General features: G+C 31.4%; 2 protein-coding genes and 1 long non-coding RNA gene across 3 annotated transcripts; 1 reads left to right on the forward strand and 2 right to left on the reverse strand.

Annotated features, from left to right (window-relative positions):
- The first annotated feature begins 3837 nt into the window (after positions 1-3837).
- LOC137829589 (uncharacterized) lies at positions 3838-4941 on the forward strand. Its single transcript, XM_068636428.1, has 3 exons — positions 3838-4222; positions 4408-4461; positions 4623-4941. The coding sequence occupies exons 1-3, from the start codon at positions 3947-3949 to the stop codon at positions 4854-4856; spliced, it is 564 nt and encodes a 187-aa protein (XP_068492529.1). The 5' UTR covers positions 3838-3946; the 3' UTR covers positions 4857-4941.
- Positions 4942-5776: 835 nt separating this feature from the next.
- LOC137829590 (uncharacterized) lies at positions 5777-9528 on the reverse strand. Its single transcript, XR_011084040.1, has 2 exons — positions 8550-9528; positions 5777-6198 (listed from the first exon to the last, which is right to left on the reverse strand). It is a non-coding gene; the product is annotated as an uncharacterized lncRNA (long non-coding RNA).
- An 11390-nt stretch (positions 9529-20918) lies between these two features.
- Positions 20919-21380, reverse strand: LOC137829349 (protein ALP1-like). The gene is made up of 2 exons (XM_068636157.1): positions 21278-21380; positions 20919-21193 (listed from the first exon to the last, which is right to left on the reverse strand). Exons 1-2 carry the CDS (start codon positions 21378-21380, stop codon positions 20919-20921), a joined length of 378 nt encoding a protein of 125 aa, XP_068492258.1.
- Positions 21381-23146: the final 1766 nt, after the last annotated feature.

The raw sequence follows: 23146 nt of genomic DNA on the forward strand, positions 1-23146 counted from the left end.
AATAACTCACTCTCTTGATTTTAACTAAGTTCACGTAGGTATTCTAATAATAAAAATTAAAATGATGCTTAATTTATATAAAAATTATTACACAAAGAATTACATGGAATAACTTGGTCTATTTTCTGCATAAAATACTGGTGATGAAAAACATATAGAGATTAGAAAAAGTTACAGACGAAGTATTATATTTTTTGCTTGAAGAGGATATGTCCAAAAATGAAAGGTTAAAAGAAATGATGCAGCATTCATGTGTTTTAAAGCATAAGGCTTGCTTTGATTATAATGGAAGCAACAAGAGAATATTCTATGAACTTGTGATTTGCATAAGCCATTGTGCAAACATTGGACAACGTTCCACACAAATAAGTTGAAAATGAATCTCAATGCTCTCTCTCAAGCACTAGAGTGTTTGATGCTTTTATACTCCAAAAACTAATCTATGAATATTTTACACAACATAATATACACTAAAAAATATTACAGATGATGATTTCTATATAATGTTTTACTTATTTAATTTTATCATTTATTACACTATGCATTTTACCATCCAAAGTTTCTCTAATCCTATTTTATCATCACTTCTTATTTTTTTAATATATTTTACTGATTTTTCTAATATCATAATAACATGTTATAATTTCTAAAGATATATCAAAATAAATTTGTTTAACAAAATTGGTAATAAATTAATATTATTTTGATTTTCAAAACTTTTTTGAGAAAATATTACATCATAAAAAAAACATAATTCATAAAATAATTAAATATATTTTTCGTTCTTATACTATAATATGAAATTGATTTTCGTTTCGGATTCACACTTTAGACAATCAAAGTACCTATAGTATTGAAATAATTAGAATGTGTCATTCTAATATGGAAAATTATTGTTAACTTTTTTCAAAACATTGTTAGTTTTTTTTTAAATTCGTTGTTGTTTTATTGGAGACTCATATCCACTATAACTACTTTCAATAGGTTAATGAAGCGAAACCTAAAATTGAATCAATTATATATTAAAAAACTTATTTCAATTATTTTTCTACTACAAACATGTGAATAATATAAAATTTAGACAAAAACAAAAGATAATTTTATGTTATAATACAAAGACGAAAAACATATTTAATCCTTAACAAAATATGTAAAAATATATTGTGTTTATAAAATTACTTTTCCATATTGCAATTAAAATGAATTTGTTTAACTTATTGGACGTAACTCACCTTATAAAAAGATTGGACTCAGTAACGAAAAAAATTAACTTTATAAAAAGTAATTTCTAAAATAACTCTTCTGAAAATGAAAATATAAAATTAAAAAAAATATTCTGAAAAAACATATCCATAATAAATCATTATGTTTTGGAAATAAAATTTCAAAACAGAGTTTGAAAATAAAAAAACTCATTTTAAAAAAACAACTTTTGAATGAAAAAAAAACGCTTTAATTTAAAAAAAAAACAGAATTTGAAAATATATTCCAAAAAATGTTATGAAAATCTAAATCCAAAAAATATTCCGAAAAGAGAGTTTTAAAATATATTTTTATTCGCACTTTTTTTATTTAATGAAAATTCAGGTGGTACTCAAGGATGACGGTGACACAACCTACAAGTGTAGAATGTTGGTGTGGTCTTCTGATGCAAGAAGGTGGTGGTGGAGAAACATTCAAATAATTGTTAAATAAAAATTATTTTTACAAATAAAAATAATTAATTATTATATTAATTAAATTAAATACTATTTTAAATTTTAAAAAACTTATTGATATTTAAAGTAATTTTTATTATTAATAAAATTTATAAATTAGATATTTAAATAGTTATCAATATTTTAACTTAATTATCAACTATTTTAGATTATAAAATTAATAATTATTTAAATATTAGATTATAAACTATTTATTAATAATAAAAATTATTTTAAATATTAATAATTTTTTAATTTATAAAATAATATTTAATTTACTTAATATAATAACTAATTATTTTTATTTTTAAAAGTGATCCATTTAATTCTAATGTTTTACTCTTGTGTTAGGTTTACTATGTATATGGGTGTGCTTTCTTTTTGTTGTTGCATATGGGGAATGTGGTGGTAGGTTAGGCCAGATGGTGGGTTGGAAATGTGGTCTCAGCCATATGTGGGCAATTGCTTGCTCTACCCAATCAATTTTGATTGGCAAACTTTCTAAAATCTTATTGTACCATTATCTTTTTTTATTTTGAAAAACTGTGTAGGGTGAGGTGCAGAGAAACTTGGTTTTGTTTTGGTGATGGTTTGAGCTGCAGAGAGGAGGTGTTTTTAGTGTGGTTGTGGAGGGACGTTTTCAGGCTAAGGTTCGGTTAACAATGTTGTGAGGTAAGAATCCATTTAAACTGGTTTTTCGCATTTCGTTCGAGCTAAGGTGGTCTTGAATATCATTATCCGGAAGCCTGGTTATTACCTTACTGATGTCGGTGTCTAGAATTCATTATTAGTCACTCCGAATGTAAAAATCCGTAAGTATTTAACATTTGCAGTTGAAGCTTCCGGACACCCATGTCTATAATGTAAAAGTAGCTTACGGATATCATTATCCGGAATAGGGTTATGCATTTTGGATGTATGTATCCAGAATGATGATGTATGTGTTCTGAATTTGGGGATGTGGACATTAGTATCCAAAACTTATTCATAAGCAAACCCTTTTGGATGAAGCCATTCGCAGCACATAAATACCTTATGCACAAGCATATCCAGAAGTCAAAAATGACTTCCGCCTAAAACTATCCACAATGCACACGCATGTTAAAACTGACCTTGTCTTCTTCGGTGCCTTCGTTCATTGTTGTCGTCGAACTCCCTCACAGATGATGTCTTACTTAGCACAACAATGGACAACCTTCGCACTCCTGATTCGTCTTCGTTCAAAGGGTCATTCAAGTCAAGCTCTACTATCGTAGAGGAGAAATGCCAACAAAACCAAGGTGACACTGACGAATGCTACGTTGGGTGCGAGAATAAAGGCTGTTGGGTGCGAGAACGAAATTGTTGGGTGAATTCACTTAACTAATTTTTTTTTTGTTAAGGATATTTCAGTACTTTTACATATACACCTAATCAAAATCTAGTTAGTTTGTCGACCCAATAAAAAATACAAGTTGAGCTGGATATTTCAAACTCGCTAGCCCATACTTATTAATTTTTCATAAATTGCACTCTTTGCCGGCTAAATTGCACCACCTCATTAAGTTTTTTTTTTTAATTATTCATTGTTACGTCTAAATGTTTGTATGTTCAATATAATTTAATATTGTTATTGACTATTCCATCAATACCATACTGGTATATCTTTTATTGATTGTTGAAAATTGACGCATTGAAATATTGATCAGTTTATAGGTGAGTTTAATGATTGAGTTACAATGTTATAAACTATGAACGATTTGTATTTTTTTATATTTGTATACTTACAAGTACAAGTTAGATTTTATTTTCCTGTTCTACTTCAATCTTCATAACATGCTTTATTATTCACTTGTAATAAATAAGAAATCCTTAATCTATAAGTTTTTTCTTTTATATAATAATATTTTACTCACAATAAATTCATGTTTTTTATGGGAATTATTCTATTGAAAATGTGGTTTGTGTTTGTTAGTACGTTGCATCTGACCCGAGTTTCCTAATTCTGATTAGTAAATAATTGTTCTCACTTTGCTTAAACGTTACTTCGTGTGCTCCTTTTCGTGGCTTTTTATGCATATAACACCTATTTTTTCTTTTATTTTTTTATTAATTTTAAATCTAACCGATATTTATAATTTAAAAAAACTATTTTATTTTCTTTTAAAAGTTTGTTGTGGCTGTGGCTGAAACCCGAGAACAAAATGAATGTAACGAAGCATTATCTACTCATTTCATTTTCCCCTGAAGTGTGAGGAAGAGGAGCGGCGATGATGGCATGTGGCAGTGTAAGGCAGAGTGTGTGGCGACGGATGAGTGGATTTCATTTCCACCTTCCGCTCTCTTCCGCTTCTCTCCTCTCTGTTCACCACACCAGCTACTCCTTTCCAAAGCTTCACAATCTCACTCATCTCGCCGCCACGCCGTCGCCGTTACTCAAAGCCTCCGCCAGGAATGACGGCCTCACCGACGACGGAGTCACTCTTGGCACGGTGAAGCTGCCTTCGAATACCGACCTTCAGCGATTCGATTCCTTGCTATTTCAGGTAAACAAACAAAATTTAGAATGTATCTAAATAGATGAGATGCAATTTTGTTCATAATGAAACTAAAATTAGTATTATCTGTAAGGAATAAGAAATAGTTTAAAGTTTTAATTAATTCAAGTGAATATTAGTTTACAGTTTTGGTATCTTTTGTTTTACATGGTTTTTTCCTTGTACTGTGACAGTGGGCAAATAGCCTTTGCCAGGGAGCGAATCTGCCTCTTCCTGTGCCTCTCAAGGTATTTCATTAATGGATTTCATTATTAGCCTATTTTGAAATGATAATTTGTTTGGAGAACTATGGTGATTTCCCACACACGTCGTAAACGTAAAAAACACAACAAGCATTCTTCTGCAATAATCTATGGCATATATTTGTATCATGATTTTTGATATTCAGGTGGACAAAATAGCTGGTGGAGCTAGGTTGGGTTTTATCACTATTGAGAATGGGAAAACTGAAGTTCTTGTGTATATTGATTGCTTGGTTTCTCCATCAAATCAAAATTCTGCTCCAATGTTTCGTGCCATTAGAAATGGTCCCTTGAAAGATAAGGTACCACCAGGTGAGCCTAGAATTATGAGGAGCCTTCTTCAAGCTCTTCAAAAGTCAATTGAAATCGCCAAATTGTGAATATTTTCTTTCTTTCTTTCTAACTTACTATTGTGTATGTATGTATGTATTTTTATTTTAATTTATTTCTCCTATATTGTTTTTACTTACTAGTTTAAATTCTTCATAAATGTTTTTGATCTTCAACTTCAATTTTATTTTGTACTGGGAAAAACAATTTGGATTGCATCTAACTATAAAATTTGTTCCAAATTTAAAATATATTTCATTTGATTTGAATTGAATTAAATTGTTTTTATGGTTTAAGCAAACTAAATTGGATATTTTTATATAAACTGAATCGTTTTCAACTCTTTAAAACTAAACTATTGTTTGAACTATTCTAATCTACACGAATCCATTTTGAATTGTTTTTGGAAAATAAGTTTAAGGATAAATTAAATTCTGTTGATTAAATGCTAACTAATTCCTTCGAAGAAAGCAAATCTAATCAAAATTAAAGAAAAAACAATACACGATAAGTTTTGAAGTAACAAGTAGGTTATTGAAGTAAAACACTAAACCATCTAGTATTATATTATTTAGAAATTGAGTATACAAACTATTCCTTCCTAATCTCTTCTAAGACTAAGAATTTCAAGTATATTCCACTCTCACATTTAGCTATAAGTAAACAGATAATGAATTCTAAGGAATAATTCTCGTAAAGAGAAAAGGATATCAGACCTTAGTTAGTTATAAGCATACAAATACAACAAATATTACAACCATTACAACAAATATCACAACCATTATATCAACAAAAGTATTAGGACATATATAAAAGGGCATATATAAAATAGGTATTTGGGCAAGTAAATGATTTTTTTATTAGTAAAGAATAAATAAAATAAAATGAGACACTTTAGGGATGTCCTAACCTTTTATACAAATAATCTCAACAGAAGCTTCTTATCACCCAACCAGTTTGGGATCCAATAGACATTACAATACACCAATCACATTAATATATCATAACAAGATACAAGAGCACATCAATATACAATTACATAAACCTTCCAAAGGAACACATCATCAAGACAAGACACAAAAGTTCAACAATTAAACTCAGTCTTCGCCACCAAACAGAAGTAAACCAAATACCCAAGCACCAAATCCATCAAATTGACCCTGCGATGAGGATATAGAAGACAAAAAACCTACACTAAACACACCACGTCTCCCAAATATGGACAAAGCGTTAAATAAGAATCACCAAACATTAGTCTCTCAAATATCTCATAACATAAAGGTTCCAAACACCAATCCGAGTAGGATAAATCAACCAATCTTTTATTTACCGTAACCCAAGACCAAAATCATCAAATCGACCTTGCCAGGAAGAAACAAAAGCCAAGAAAACCTGCACAAAACACACCACAACTTCAAAACATGGACAAAACGTTAAACATAAATCACTAAACATCAATCTCTGAAATATTTCATACAACAAAGGGGTTCCAAACACCAATTTGAGTAAGAAAAATCATCAAATCTTTCCTTTACCGTAATCCAAGACCAAGTTTTCCTTTATACCACAGTAAAAACCTCAACTAGATCAACACGCCCATTCTTAAAAACCACCATACTCCAATGATTCAAAATTTCACCTATAATACCTACCTAAATCCTCCAGTACCTAACAATAGCATGTTTCAAACATATAGGTTTAAAAATCTTAAAGTGCATTTGGACATCATAATGTAATTCCAAAGAAATCCCGAGCTACTTGAGACACTGTCCCCAAATTCTCCAAGAGATCTTACAAAAATAAAAAAAGATGACTTACCATCTCTTCTTCCACACTACACAAGGGACAACGGTCACACACACTGAAGAAATACCACGCCTCAAAAGATTGTCCTTAGTGACTTTATCCAACACCCTTTTCAACCTTGAAGAAAGAATTTTAGATACAATTTTATACACACATCCCACCAAGGAAATCGGTCTAAAGTCATTCAAAAGTTGTGGATTTATAATCTTTGGGACAAGAGTAATAAAAGAAGCATTAGTACCTTTCGTCCAACTACCACCCTCTGCAAAAAATTGTATCGCACTCAAAACATCTCATTTTATAATATCCCAACAAAATTTTATAAAGCCAAAGTGAAAACCATCCAGTTCAGGACTTTAAACCGCTTCCTTAATTTCAGCTTCAGAAATAAGTCCAACCAACATTTCATTATCCTCTCTTGTGATACCCTTATACCGGGCATTATCCAATCTAACATGTCTTTTTTCCCCCCTCTGAACCTTTCCTTAAAAAAATCTTTCTCTCTAGCTTTTACTTTAACCGAGTCATCACACCACTGATCACCAACCTTAAGACCACTAATCCCATTTTGCATCCTCCTCCACTTAATATTGGAGTGATAAAACTTTGTATTCAAATCACCTTGACTTAACCAATTCATCCTTGCTTTTTGCTACAAAATCGCTTCTTGTTTAACTTTGGCTTGCCCCAAGTCAGCTAAAAGTCGTCTTCTTTCTTTTTTGCCTTCCACACTCAGCTCCCCCTCATCATCTTTTTCATCTAAAAGTTGAATTCTCTTTTCCAAATCCACTCTTTGTTGATTAACATCTCCAAATACATATTTGTTTTTTTTTCTCTTATGTCGAACTTTAACCTTTTCAATTTCTCCTTCAAAACATATAGACCATTTCCCCTAATAACATCACTTTCTCACTTAGTTCTTATGAGCTTCCTAAAACGAACATCTTTTTGCCATATATCGAATCATCTGAACGATTTTGGACCCCAATCAATATTTGTATCCTTTAAAATTAACGCACAACGATCCAAAATTGATATCCCTTCTGCAAACCGTTTACTTCCCGGCCACTTCTCTAACCATTCAAGTGAAACTAAAATTCTATCTATTATGCTTTTAATTGTCTCATTAGGTTTATACCAAGTAAACTTTCTTACCACCAACGAAATATCGACCAGACTAGAATCTTCAATAAAATTATTAAAAGTCCGTATTTCACTACTATAATTGACATTAGAGCTTTGGCCTCTTCTCTCCCCAACAAATTTGATAGAATTAAAATCTCCAGCTACACACCACAATTTTATTGGATGACTCTTTCTTACCTTACTTAAGTCATCGCAAATAATTCTCTTTTCTCTTAAGGAACCAACATAATATATATTAACTATCGTTATTTCTATCGGCGTTCCTATCTTCCACACTGCTTCAATGATTGAAAAGTTATTCCCGTTTTTGTACCTTTTAATTTCAAAACAATTTTTCTTCCATATAGTGACTAGCCCTCCACCATTATTGACTACCCCATTCTCAATCCAATCAATTTCATTTGACCCCCAAATTTGATAGCACTTCTCCTTACTAATATGTTCACATTTTGTTTCCTGAAGGCAAATAAATCCAACTTGTTCTTTTCTAATAAGATCACTAATATACTTCCTTTTTATCCTTCCTCCCAAACCCTTAATATTCATACTAATAAGTTTCATCATCTAAAACATTTAGCCCATCCCTACTTAGACCCTTCTTCCTATTGTCTTTTTCTTCCATACATTTTAAACTATTTAAGACTCCTTCCTCGTTTCCCAAACAAGAGAAACCTAATTCCTTTCCTACATTCCAAATTCTAGCTGCCTCCAAAGACTTGTTATTTAACCAAAATAGACGATTGCAATTTTTAACACCATTATCAGAGATGTAAATATAATTAGACTCTAACCTTACATTTGTCTTGCGAGACTGCTCATTGGTTCTGTTAAGGCATGCATACCCCCACCACTTGTGATTTTCTGTTGCTACTCTCCCCAACCTCCGACATCCTTTGTCTAGCACCGTTGATCGATGCATCGAGGCGGTGTAGGCGCACATGTGCGACAAAGCTCGTGGAGAAACCCCCAGATTGCGTGTCAGCAACACCCAAGGGCCTACGAACCACCAATAAATATGTTGGATCGCTTCCACACCTTGAAGGGGTCTCCGCCACCACCAAACCTCCATCTTCGGCACGCGTAGAAGGCGCGACAAGACGGCAGGCCGAGGACGAAGCCGCGAAGCTTGCGGCAATGTCACCCAGAGTCGCCTTTGTTCATGCAGCATGCCTGCTCCCATACCGCGAAGAAGATGCCTCCACAGTTGTCCCTTCATCTCCGGCAGGCGTTGACTACAAGGCATGGAAATGGCTCAAGTGCGTTGTCACACTATTAGTACCTCCTAGGGCCACGTTAGCCCTACACCAGGTTATGAAAATTCACTTTCACAAATAGTTGAGCTTGTTCCAGCTAAGCACACCCCATCTCTAGGTGCTTGAAATTAGGCCCACTCACAGTCAAAAGGCCCAATATGATCACTTAACCTTTTTATTTCCATTAGGGTTTGTAGCTGCCCACCTGCCTCTTTAATTACAATATTAGAGTGCCTAGGCTCCCCCTTTAACTCATTGTTTACCTCATTAATACCTTCAGGTTGTCCACCTAACACACCAATTACCTCATTAAGACGCTTAGAGTTTTGTAACCCTTTAGGTTGTTGACCTTCGACTTCATCACCCATGCCTTCCGCATCAACGTGTGTATGTGTTCCACTCCGAAGAATCTCTTCCACCTCCTCCATCGTCGTCTCCTCCCCAAAGCCGCCATGATGAAATGATTGATTAAGAAGCACCAACACAAGAAAGAATACCAACCAGGAACATGATCAAATCCAAAGAAAAGGGAAAATAGTATAATAATTACAACAAGTTTATAAAAGGCGTCAAAATAAGCAAAGTTGAGGAGTTAGAGGATGAGATTCATCAAGATAATAAGACTCGTGAATGAATGTATTGTAAGTAAATAATACACAATTCATAAAGAAAAAAGAACGAGCTATATTATCAAATTATAATGTATGATGGAAGCTCTTGTATGAACATATGTGGCAAAAACAAATATAAGCAGTAAACAAACATAAATATCGTTTAGAATTATTATTCTATCCCCTTTTGTTATTATCAACAAGAGGTGAAAGAGAGAAAAAAAAATCATCATTGTTATAACAGTGAAGGTGGTGGAAGTCTAACTTAATTCTTTTGGTTCTAATAAGAATCCCATTTTTTTCATTGACATTTTTACTATGTAGAAAAGTCTTTGTGAAGAACCATTAGGTTGTTGAAGTTCATCGTTTGGGGTCACAAAAATAGGCACATGATAAGGTTTTGGGCTTCTTTGACATTTTTTTTTAGTTTTCCACCCATTATTTTGGACGTTTAACTTAATGGTTTTGATTTCAATAATAGTCTCATTATTTTAAGACAGCAAACTAACGACGATCAAGTCTCATGGTACGTCCGCTAGTCCCTTTGATTGGATTCCCAATCGTGCACGGCGATAATCAATTCGTAGGCCGCCTTTTGCCCCTTATTTACATTTACCCAGAAATCACGGTTTGTGGAAAGCTCCTCCAGAACCTTCGCTATTTTCAGGCGAATATCCTTTTGAGTATGGTGGAAAGTGTGATGTCTATTATAGTAAATGAAGATGAATATTCCTTACCTGATGTGACGCTTTAATGTAGCGTACGTAATCGCACGTAATCGTAATAGAGAAAGGGAGGTTTTGATAAACCCTAATTATAGAGAAAACTAAATATAAAATAAACTTCTTTTATTCACTTGTATATTAGAGAGTAAAATACATGGTGTATATATAAGAAAAAGATTAAGACCTAGCTAAGACAGAAAAGGAAAGTTGGACCAAACAAACAAATTCCAATAATTTAAAATAGAAAATTAAATATGGTAACACCCCCCTCAAGCTGGGAGTAGATATTTGTCAGGCCCAGCTTGGATTTGAGAGTAGAGAACTGTGCGGAAGCAAGGGGCTTGGTGAATATGTTAGCAACTTGCATTGCAGAAGTAATGGGCAGCAGTTTGAGGAGACCAGAGTTAAGTTTTTCACGAACTAGGTGGCAATCAATTTCGATGTGCTTGGTTCGTTCATGAAAAACTTGATTGGAAGCTATTTGAAAGGCAAATTTGTTGTCACAGTACAGGGTTACAGGTTGGGAGAGAGGAAGATGTAAATCCTGAAAGAGGTAAGGCAACCTTTGTAGCTCACATGTGGTGGTGGCAAGGGCTCTATACTTGACTTCAGAGGAGCTGCGGGAGATAGTTGGCTGCTTCTTTGATTTCCATGATATTAGGGAGTCTCCTAAGTAGATGGAATATCCAGTGACATATTTTCGTGTGGTAGGACATGTTGCCCAGTCAGAGTCATTAAAACCACAAAGGTGAAGTGAACTAGTGTGAGAAAAATATAGTCTTTCACCAGGGATGCCCTTTAGGTAACACAAAAAGACGTGAGACAACTTGTTGATGATGAGATGTGGTTGCAAATATGAATTGGCTTAAATTGTGGACAACGAAGGTGATGTCTGGTCGCATGTTGGTTAAGTAAATTAGACGTCCAATGAGTCTTCTGTATTGGGAAGTGGCATCAACGTTGAGATGTGAGCCTTGGTCGGGAGAGAGACGGGAGGTGTGAGTCATAGGAGTGGCCACAGGTGTAAAGTCAAGCATGCCAGTTTCTTGAAGGAGATCAAGAGTATACTTGCGTTGACTTAAATGAAGGCCAGTACTGTTGCGAGCAATTTCCAGTCCCAAAAAGTAAGTGAGATTACCTAAATTTTAGGGTTTAGGGTTTAGGGCAAGTTGTTTTAAAACCCAATTTTTGGTAGTGGCAACAACAAGGAGAAGGCGGAGGGTAATGAGTTTAGCAACAGGTGCAAAAGTGTCTAAGAAATCAAGTCCTTCAAGTTGGGTGAACCCGTTGGCAACAACTCTAGCTTTGTGGCGCTAAATAGTGCCATCAGAATGATATTTGATTTTATATACCCATTTACAACCAATAGTTTTCTTTCTTGGAGGGAGAGGGGTAAGTTGCCAAGTATTGTTAGCAGCAAGGGCTTGAAGCTCAGCTTGCATGACAGATTGCCAAGAAGCATGTTTGGAGGCTTCGGTATAGGTGCGAGGTTAAGGATGAGAATTGATAGAGGAAATAATATTTCTAAAATTAGAAAATAAGGAATTATAAGACAAGTAATTATGAATAGGATATCTACTACTTACAGTGTTGGTTGCTGTGTGGAAATCGGCAAGATAGGCAGGTTGTCAGTGAGGACGAGCTGATCTTCTTGGAAAATGGGGTGAAGTGCTTCCTGGAGGTGCATGAGGAGATAATGTTGGTGGAGGTGCAGTGTTGGATGCAGGAGCAGAGACATTATTTGCTGGAAGATCAAAGGATAATGAGGCTGGTGGAGGGGCTGCAGGAGTAGAGGCACACGATTCGGCATGAGGTGCAGGAGTAGAGGCACACGGCTCGACAAGAGGTGCAGTATCAGAAAAAAAATCAAGAGCAGAATTATATGCGTTAGAAATAGGGAGAGATAAAGTGTTGGGGTCCCTAGGCAAGCCAATATCCAATTTATATGAAAATTGGATTTCATGAAAGATTACATGTCTTGATATCTCTATGCGATGAAACTTTAAATTTAAGACAATATAACTTTTGTATTTTGCGGGAAACCAAGAAAAATACCTTTGGTAGATCTATCATCTAATTTCTTCCTATGTGCAGTAATGGTACTAGCATAACATAGGCAACCAAACACTTTTAAAATGGAAATGTCATACGGTTTTCCAAACAATTGTTCATGAGGAGTGATGCTATTAAGTAATGGAGTAGGAATATAATTTATTAAGAAAACAACATGATTTACAGCAAATTCCCAAAAAATAGGAGGAAGATTTGCTTGAAAAAGTAAGGCCCTGGTTACATTTAATATGTGTTGATGTTTACGTTCCACAATGCCATTTTGTTGTGGTGTTTCAACACAAGATGTTTGATGTGGAATCCCCTTTGAAGCATAAAAATTTGACATAGCAAACTCAACACCATTGTCAGTACGAATCGTTTTGATATTAGTTTTGAAATGATTTTGAACAAAAACAGTGAAGTTAATGATGTGCGGAGGCACTTCAGATTTATTATGCAGCAAAATAACCCAAGTATAGCGCGAGTAATCATCAACAATAGTTAAGAAATAACGAAAACCTTGCATAGAAGTTATGGAATAGGGTCCCTAAATATCAAAGTGTACAAGATAAAAAATAGCAGAGGTAGCAATAGTACTTAAAGTGAAAGGAAGTTTTCTCTGTTTTGCACGACTACAAGTGTCACATACATGATGAATATCAATAGTAATAAAAGGGTATTGTTTGCGTAAGACATGTAATCTTTCATGTGAAGGGTGCCCCAGTCTATAGTTCCACAGTGTTTTGTCTGTGATATTACAATTAATAAGAGGAGCAAAATTATGTGGTTTAGAGCGACTAGAAGCAGCCAAGGTAGTGACAGGGTACAAGCCACCAATGGCTTCATCTGTACCAATCCTCTCTTGGGTGAGATTGTCTTGTATAATGTAGTGAGTTAAAGTGAAAGTTAAAGTTAAAGTGCATTTAAGTTGGTGTGTGAGTTTAGAAACATATATTAAGTTTAATTGAAAATTAGGCACATATAACACACCAGACAAATAAAACTTGGCCGAAAAATGTACTAAACCAGAATATGTGGCATAAATAGTTTGGCCATTTGGGAGACTAATTAAGACAGGTTTGATTTTAGTGTAAGTAGTAAAAGCGCTCAAATTGTGGCAAACATGATCCGTGGCACCATAATCAACAAGCCAAGATTCTTTTATAGCAGAAAGTGAAGAGAAAAACTTACCCGTTGAAGATTGCTCGGTATTGGTGATTTTATCCGCGCTGAGAAGGTGCCGACTTGATTAATTTGAGCGTGAGGGGCAAGATCCTCAAGGTTTTGTTGACACAAAATGTTGGTTAGGAATTGACACTGCTGTGATGTAAGTTGAATCCCCTTTACATCCTGTTCTTTTTAAAAAGATTCAGAAGAAGGGTTAGTAGTAAACATATTGTTGGCTTGGGATGTCCTATTGGTGAATTTGTAGCCAGGAGGAAACCCATGCTTTTTATAACAGGTGTCTACAGTGTGACCAAGACGATTACAAAAAGTGCAAATTTTTCTAGTAGAAGAAAACTTTGAGGTTTTAACATCACCAGAAGGAAAACCCACTTTTCGAAAACAAACAACTTCAGTATGACCATATTTATTTATCACAAAAATTACATGTAGTAGTGCGACTACTGTTAAGACTATGAAGACTGGGGCAGGAACAACAGTGGATAATTGTCTCTCTTGTTGGACAACCAAGGAATTTTTTTTGGATATGACAAGAATGGGATCCATGAGCAAAACATGAGAACATATATTTTTATACTGATCATTTAATCCTCTTAAAAATTGCATAACACGATCCTCACACTTTCTTTGATTTATAATAAAATTGACAGAACAAGAACATTTTACTGGGCATGTGCACACAGGATTAGGTCTAAAATTCTCTAATTTGTCCCAAATAATACGCAATTTTGTAAAATACTCTGTGACAGACATATCCCCCTAGTTTAAAGAAATAGCCTCAAATTGCAAATCAGAAATGCGAGATAAATCCCCTTGTGAATATCTAACTTTTAAATCATTCCAGATGTCAAAGGCTATGTCCATCCAAACAATGCTTTGCCTAATAGGGATTGAAACAAAGTGTACTAACCAAGAGACAACCATGTTGTTACAGCATGTCCAAGACGAGAAAGTGGGATCATCCCTTTGTGGGCACGGGTGTGAGCAAGTATGAATTCCACTTTGTTCTTGGCACTAAGATCAGTGATGAAGGATCTAGTTTGTGGAATCAAGAACAGGCGACACCAACGAGGCTGCGGGATTCTCGCTTGGGTGTAAGTATAGGAAGTTGTTCATCGGCTGTTCCAAAAGGGGCATCGATGTAGGGTTTCCATTTGAATAGGAAATCAGTGTGGGGTTTTCATCAGCCATCGCCTACAAGATTTTAAAAAAAAAAATAACCAAGAACAACAAAGAGGGAAATAAAAATCAGAGAGAAGCGCAGCAGAGCTCTTCATTCGAAGAGCTCTGATACCATATTATAGTAAATGAAGATGAATATTCCTTGTCTGATGTGATGCTTTAATGTAGCGTACGTAATCGCAAGTAATCGTAATTGAGAAAGGAGGTTTTGATAAACCCTAATTGTAGAGAAAACTAAATATAAAATATTGTATATTAGAGAGTAAAATACATGGTGTATATATAAGAAAAAAATTAAGACCTATCTAAGACAGAAAAGGAAAGTTGAGTCAAGCAAACAAAGTCCAATAATTTAAAATAGAAAATTAAATATGTTAACAATGTCTTCTTTTTTATTTTCAAGTGGTAGTGGTTGCTCATGGTGGCTGGTGGTGACCGTGGTTGAGGAAAGTTTGTGGTGTTTTTACTATTGGTGGTTATGTTTTCGTTTGTTTTTATTTTTAGTTTTTGGAAGCCATAAAACTCAGAAAAAAAGAACAATGGGAGTACAAAATTAAAAAAAAATAATAATTATCTTCGCATTGGGAACATTGAATACAACGAAACTTCTCCCCAACTCACTCTCTCACACACGTTCAAATGATGAAATTATTTTCTCAAACACTGCAACGGAAGAAGAATGGAATTGTTGCGATTAGAAAGAAAAGAAAAATATGAGGTGCAACTAAGGTTATTTGAAAATGTGATATTATGCTTTATTTAGTGTTATTTTAATTTTTTTAAAATGTTAAAACCTATTTTTTACAATTAATATAAAGGTACTATAGGAAAGTATGAAGGTGAAAGAATTTGCCTTATTTTAATTAAAAATTTTAATATGTAAAAAAATATTTGTGAAGGTCTATTATATTGTTTAAGTTCATTGTCTAAGATTATAAGCTAAGTGACATGATAAGTTTTTGACTTGTTACTAATGATTTATTGTGCTTTTGACCTATTATTTCAATGTCTTAATTAAACACAAATTCATCATAACTTCTTTCTTCAATATTTTACAACTACATTTTCCTCAAAATTAAATATTATAATTTTTAATTTCACATACAACTTTTATTTTTCACATTTCTATGTATCAAAAACAATATTACTCAATGCATAAAATATTCACTTTATTCATTTAATCAAAATTAATCCATTCATTTATCAACTTCAAATTTTAACCAATTATATTTTTTTAATTTTTAATATTTCCTAAATAAGAAATTGTATTTATAAAAAAACACTTACTCATATTACAATTTACATTTAAAATAAACCTACATAATTACTTGTAAATATATCAAATATTCTTTAAAAAAAACTTCAATTTTTTTTTCTTCCAATTAATTTCTTCTTAACTTAATTATTTTTTACCTTATTTATAATTAATTCTTACTTACTTAATTTACCTTTATAAATTTCTATTGCTTACATCTTTTTCCTAAAATAATATTACTACTTTAAATTAGCTTTCTCAATTTTTTTAAAATTCATATTTATACATTTTTATTGAGATTTTGTCCTCAAGTTAATGAATTTGAAACCACTAATATTTTATTTATTTATTTCATAACTTTTCTTCCCTCTATGTTTTAAAAGTAATAAACCAAAAAAGAAATAGAAAACCCGTCTAGTATTCTGGTGAGAATTGTCCCAATCAAAAGTTAAAATTTGGCTCCTCGAAAATCGAATTCTAACTTTTCACATAAAGCGTGCTATCTATATAAATATAAAATATTCTACACAATATACTATGTGAAAAAAAAAATGCTATATCAGTGAAAATTTCCTCATGTTTGAGCTAAATTATTTTATTTGAATATTTAAAAAATAATGTCAGAGAAACACTTTTTATCATTAATTTACTCATATTTTATTTATACTTTATATATATTTAAATTTTTTAAATAAGTTGCAGATCAATTTTTGTTTTGAATATCTAATAAAAAAAAAATCTTTAAATTAGATACTTAATAAGTTGCAGTTTATTTGTTTTCCAATTTTAATGTTTGGTGTGTCTACTAAGATTAAACACGTCACATAATCTAGAGTATTATAAAATTATATACATTAATTAGTTATATTGATATATTATATAGTGGATAATTTATAACATGATAAAAAATATGTTAAGATGTAAAATAAAATCTAAAAATATTTCAGAATTATTTAAAAAGTTAACATAGTAATAAAAATAAAAAGTAAATATTTTTGTTGGTAAACTTAGACTATAATTTTATAGATAATACATGGTTAGAAGAAAAAGAGTTATTAAATATTTATAAAACAAAAATGGAGGATGCAAAACTTATTTCTGTTGAAAGTATCTCTTGAAATTAAAAATTAGGTTTCATTATTTACATAAAAAAACATTTATTTTGTATTCAGACACCAAAAACAACACACGACTGAACAGGGCCCAGATCGTATTTACCCTGAAAGCGACATGGCAGAGTGTTCAATTTCTCGATTTGCTGCAAAGTGAAATTAATTGTTTTTGACTTATTTGGACTGTTTTCTTTATTTGAATTATTTAAATTATTTTCAGTAAACATCTATTTTAAAATATATGTTTTTATAATTTTTTTAATTTTAGAAGTTTTAGTTGAGGGTAAAATATTACTATATTTGAGGCTCCTAAAAAATTGGTTGATAACTTAATTTGTGCTTTCAAAGAAATTTAATATAATTTGGAACTTTTATGTAAAATATGATTTAGCGGTCAATTTATATAAAATTATCTGAATTAATATATAAAATATTATAAACAAGTATTGTAATTAAATTTTCATTTTTAAACTAAAACTATGAAAAGTAAGAGAAACGGACAAGAAACATAATAAGAATAATTAAAAGTCATACGAAAATTTTAAACAAAAGAATAGGAGAGAAAGAATGTTAGTCAAGAAATATATGTAAATTTAATTCTTTTGATTATAATTGCATCACACATTTTTAATAACTAATTTAATATATGTATTTTATTCTAAAAAATAACAATCCTTCTATATATCTAGTTTTTACATATCAGTTTAAAATTTGTAAATTTTCGTAAACTACATTATTCGCTTCAAATCAATTTTCTTCAACTTGTGTTACATTTTCTTAAAAAGAAATTGTGTTTATAATTATTATATAACTTCTTTAAATGGTAAGTCGAATACTCTAATTAAACTTTAAGTCCAACAAACTTTATTTTTTTTATAATATCACATTAGTTCACTCAGATTCATTCATAACGTTTGAATATTGATATTACATAAGAAATTAACAGTTTTTTTTACATTTTTTTTCATAAGTCAATCTTTGTTATTTATTTATTATTTATTATTTAATATATTATTATACAATAAAATAAAATTACCATTCTTAATAGTAAAGGCATCTCTTCTTAAACATTATTTTAAAAAAAATATGATTTTACCATTATTTAACGATTATGAATTATATTCTTCTTTTATTTTTTTTTATTTTAAAATTTTAGCTAATTTAAAAAATATTTATGTAACATAATTTTTTTACTAAATAACATAATTATGTATTATTTTTATTCTCTTACGACCTTGTAAATAGTTGTGGTGTTGTGTGAGTCCAACAAAATTTAAAGCCTGAATCATTTGGTGCCATGTGGTCTCTAGAAAAGAATTCCCACTGATTTTTCATTGAAGTAAAAGGGAGAATTCAAATTGCAACAAGGTGCCTTTAATTTTGACCTTGCTTGTGGTGACTTCATTCAAGGTAAACAAGAGCTGGAAATTCCAAGGCAAAAAACATACATGCAAAGGTTTAACAATTTTTTCCTTATACAATTCAAATACGATTTTTATCAGTTTTAATGTTTTGTTTGGATTATGGAGTGAAAATAAGAGAATGATTTTGAAGAAAAAGTGTAAAGAAAGTTAGGATGTTTGAATTGATATAAATAAAATAGAAAGTGTGAGAAAAATTTATAAAAGTTTGTGAGTGATGTGATATGATGAGTGTGATTGAAATTGTATTTTTTTTAATTGGTAAAAATATAACTTTACACATTTGCCCTTACATTTAAAAATTGTTAAAAATTAATTTGATTGATTATTTGTGAATTATAATTGTTTTTGAATTAAAATATTATTTTCGATAATTGAAACATTATTTTCGATACTATGTTCGAGCTAATTTCGAAAAAATATAAATTATGTAAAATTTTCGGACCATATTTATAATTGTGATGAACTTTATTTAGAACAAAGTTGTAATTGTGGATTATTTATTTTTCAATTATAGTTGTATGCAATTAAAATATTATTTTCGGTACTGGACAAATTATTTATGATAATGTGTTGGAGTTATAATTTGATAAATGACAATTTTTTAATAAAATAAATATTAATGTAGTGTTTTATTTTGTTAAAGCAAAATTCATTGATAAAGTTCATGCATAATAATAATAATAAAATAATAATAATAATAATAATAATAATAATAATAATAATAATAATAATGTTTCGAAAAATCATATGAATGATACATTGAAATATGTATAATTCAAAAGAGTCATAGAAGTCTTTAATTTGTTTAGGGATTCGTGCATAAATAAGATTATAGGTCTGAAAAGAAAAACACATGCATAATAAAATACAACCAAATTTTTACGTAGTTTAGGAATTTGTAGTCATTACCTTCACCAACTTTCTCATTCGTCGCTCGAGAGGCAGGCCAAAGAGTTGTTTTACCGCATTAGGATGACCACACAAAGCGACAACCTCAGATGAAATAGCTTGTCGCTCAACAATATGACATAACCTATCTAATTGATCACTATCCCTCCCAAGGATATCAGTTAATCTTCAAATCTTATGTTAAGTCTTTCCAATTGCAGATCAATTAGGTCCACCATGGAAGCTTTTCTTTTTTAGCCCCTAGAAGAAGAAGTACCACCTGATGGCTGGGATGGCTGAGGTGGCACTGATGGGGGTGTTAGATTAGGGTTAGGGCTGTATGAATCGACATTAGGGTCAGCTGAGTGAGGAGTTTCACATTGGGTCACATCCAAATCTGGCTCCTTCGGGATGTACTCCATATTGTGATCATTAAGATCTACATTAAAATGATGAGACTGAGTTTGACTTGATGATTGCAGTGATGTTCTCCCATCATGGCCGATAGCACGATTAAGCCCCCATAAGTCTTCCATCAACTTGTAGTGTCTGATGGGATTAACACGCCACTTTACGACTGAGGGCTTTTCTTGTTCATTAATGAAAAGAAATACACTCATATTCATAATTATTGATTAATGTATGCGATAAGTAAACATCAGGTTGAATACGTTACTTTTATCAATATATCCCACACTTCATCGTCGACCTAAAAAATTTTCGAGTTTGGATTCCAAGCGAAACCACTTAGTCCACTAAATAGATCATGGATCTCACGCCATCTGTCCTTAAGGTTTTTCTGCCTTTTCTTCACATTATTTTTTGCAATCCCTACCAATCCACTCTGATGTAGGGATTTAATGATGTTTGTGTAACCATGCGTCGTCCAACTAGCATCAATGCGGTTACCGATAGATGCCTAATCTTTCATGGCATTCAACAATCGGTAGTCCATTTTTTGTGTTCACGAACACCTGCAGATGACTCTGAAACAATACCCTTTCTGTGATCCATGATAAAACCTAATAAAAAAGGTTAAACTTTTGCAATAACATAAATAGTTTCATACATAAATTAATAAAGGTCGAATGCCAACATTAAACTAATAAATTGTTCTTACAACAATATAAATATAAGTTTAGAGATATTGCATAAAATTAATTATTACAGTATCCTATCCACATTTCATTTGCTATAATATCCCTAATTTGTGACCTGAGCCTGTAGTCATCCTCATGAGTTTGCATCAAGTCACGATCAACTTCTTCCAACAAAGAGTCATCATTATCCACCCCGCGAAGAAAGTTAATAAAGGTCGAATGCCAACATTAAACTAATAAATTGTTCTTACAACAATATAAATATAAGTTTAGAGATATTGCATAAAATTAATTATTACAGTATCCTATCCACATTTCATTTGCTATAATATCCTATCCACATTTCATTTGCTATAATATCCCGCGAAGAAAGTTATGAAGAATACAACATGCTAACAACAATATCGGTCACAGTGTCCACAGAGTAATGAGGCTCCATTTCGCTAGCGATAATTCGGAATCGCTTTTTGAGGGCACCAAATGTTCTTTCAATAACATTTCTTAGTGAGGAATGACGATGATTAAACAATTCGCAGGAATTTTGTGGACCTCTTAGAGAATACTCTTTTAGATGGTATCGAAATCCGCGATATGAAGTTATAACTTGGGCTTTGAGCATGAAACCCACATCTCCAAGGTAGTATTTGCCTATAACCATCCATTAACACTTATTACTTATAAGTCATGTGACCAAATGAATATTTATTGCACTAGAAAACACACTCAACTAACCTTTCGGAATGACCAATGGATCCTCTCGTACAAACGCATCCTTCAATATCCTGGAATTAGAGGTTGTTCCTTCCCACCCAGCAAGAACATATGCGAATTTCATGTCAAAGTCACAAGCAATAAATACGTTTTGTGTTGGTTAGTCTTTTCTTCCACGAAAATGAGAAGCATCAGTTCGGGGGACTTTAACACAGATGTGAGTGCCATCTATGGCACCTAAATAATCCTAATACATGAAAAATTCACATTTATAAATAACTTGCATTGCATACAACATGAATTAAATATTTAACTATTGTTTCTCATATTCATACCTTAAAGTATGGAAAAAAATCGTTTGTTTTAAGATATGAGGTTCAACCTCGGTCCCAACTAGTTGAATTAAGAACTCTTCATGCAACATCAATATTGCCTTCAAAACATTATGCAAGTGACGAGATACTACTTCCATGGACCGATAAAAGAAGAATGAAACACTTCGATTCTTGACGTTATGACCAATGATGTGTAAAAATTTAGCCACTTGTTTTTCAACTATAGATTGAAATGCATCTTTAATCATCCCCATTCCTCTTATTCATTGAAATAAATTAATAAATGCTTCCGGATCCATGCGAATAATGTCATGACATCTTTCAGTATGGACCAAGTACGACATCAATTCTGCCGACGACACTCTTTTTGTGGAACAAACTCCAGTATAACATTATTTGTCTCGGTTAACACACACAACACAATCAATCCAGATCCAATCATGCAAAGGATTGTCATTGCTACTACTTGTGTTCGCAAATTCATTTGCTCTTGTATTTGTGAAATTAATGTGAAATCGACACCAATTGCATCAAGATTCATGTCATTTGTGTTAGACATCTCAACATTATCGAAATACATATACCAATGGTTATCGTTATCCATGGTCACAAATCCGAGACAATTATATAAATTTAACTATTAGGTCTAAAGAACCACAATTTAAAAAAATAATAGTGCGTAAAATTAAAAATAAAATTATATAATTCATAAAAAAAATTCTTTATACTTAAATTTGTTTACTTTATTTTTTTTTAAATATTATATGTAAACTCTATAAAGGTATACTTATAATTATTTTATAAATTCAAAATAATATTTTTACTTGATTTTAGAAAAAAAATATTATATGTAAAGTATCTATAAAGTAGTATTTTAAAATATTTAAATATTTTTGTATACTTATAATCATTTTATAAATTCAAAATAATATTTATAAAGTTTTTTTACTTGATTTTAGAAAAAATTAAATATTATATGTAAAGTATCTACAAAGTAGTATTTTAAAATATTTAAATATTTTGTATACTTATAATTATTTTATAAATTCAAAATAATATTTATAAAGTTTTTTATTTTATTTTTAGAAAAAATTAAATATTATACATAAACTTTGGGTATTTTCAAATATTTAAATATTCTTTATATTTATAATTATTTATAAATTCAAAACAATATTTATAATTTTTTTAAAATATTTTTCCTAACTCATAAGATTAATATTTTTTAATAATTTTTCTTTTGTTTATCTTCTTTGCACACGTGTCATCATCATCTTTTACCCTATTACTTAAGAAGAGTGGGACAACTACCAGATAAAAATAAAATTCATTTAAAATTTTATTAACGCGCTTGAGCAATGAAGTTAGAAAATCAAAGGTGAGCATACATGCATTAAAATAAATAAAAAATATAAAACAAATAAATAAACATTAAAAAACCAAAGGTCACATGAAAATATAATAGGGACAATTGATTCTCCAGATTCCAAAATTCATTCTCTATGAATTTTATACTTGCGTGTGAGAAAATGTAGAGAATCAGCACGGTTCCCGC

This window comes from Phaseolus vulgaris, chromosome 7 (genome assembly GCF_000499845.2).
Source record: "Phaseolus vulgaris cultivar G19833 chromosome 7, P. vulgaris v2.0, whole genome shotgun sequence".
NCBI classification, from domain to species: Eukaryota; Viridiplantae; Streptophyta; class Magnoliopsida; order Fabales; family Fabaceae; genus Phaseolus; species Phaseolus vulgaris.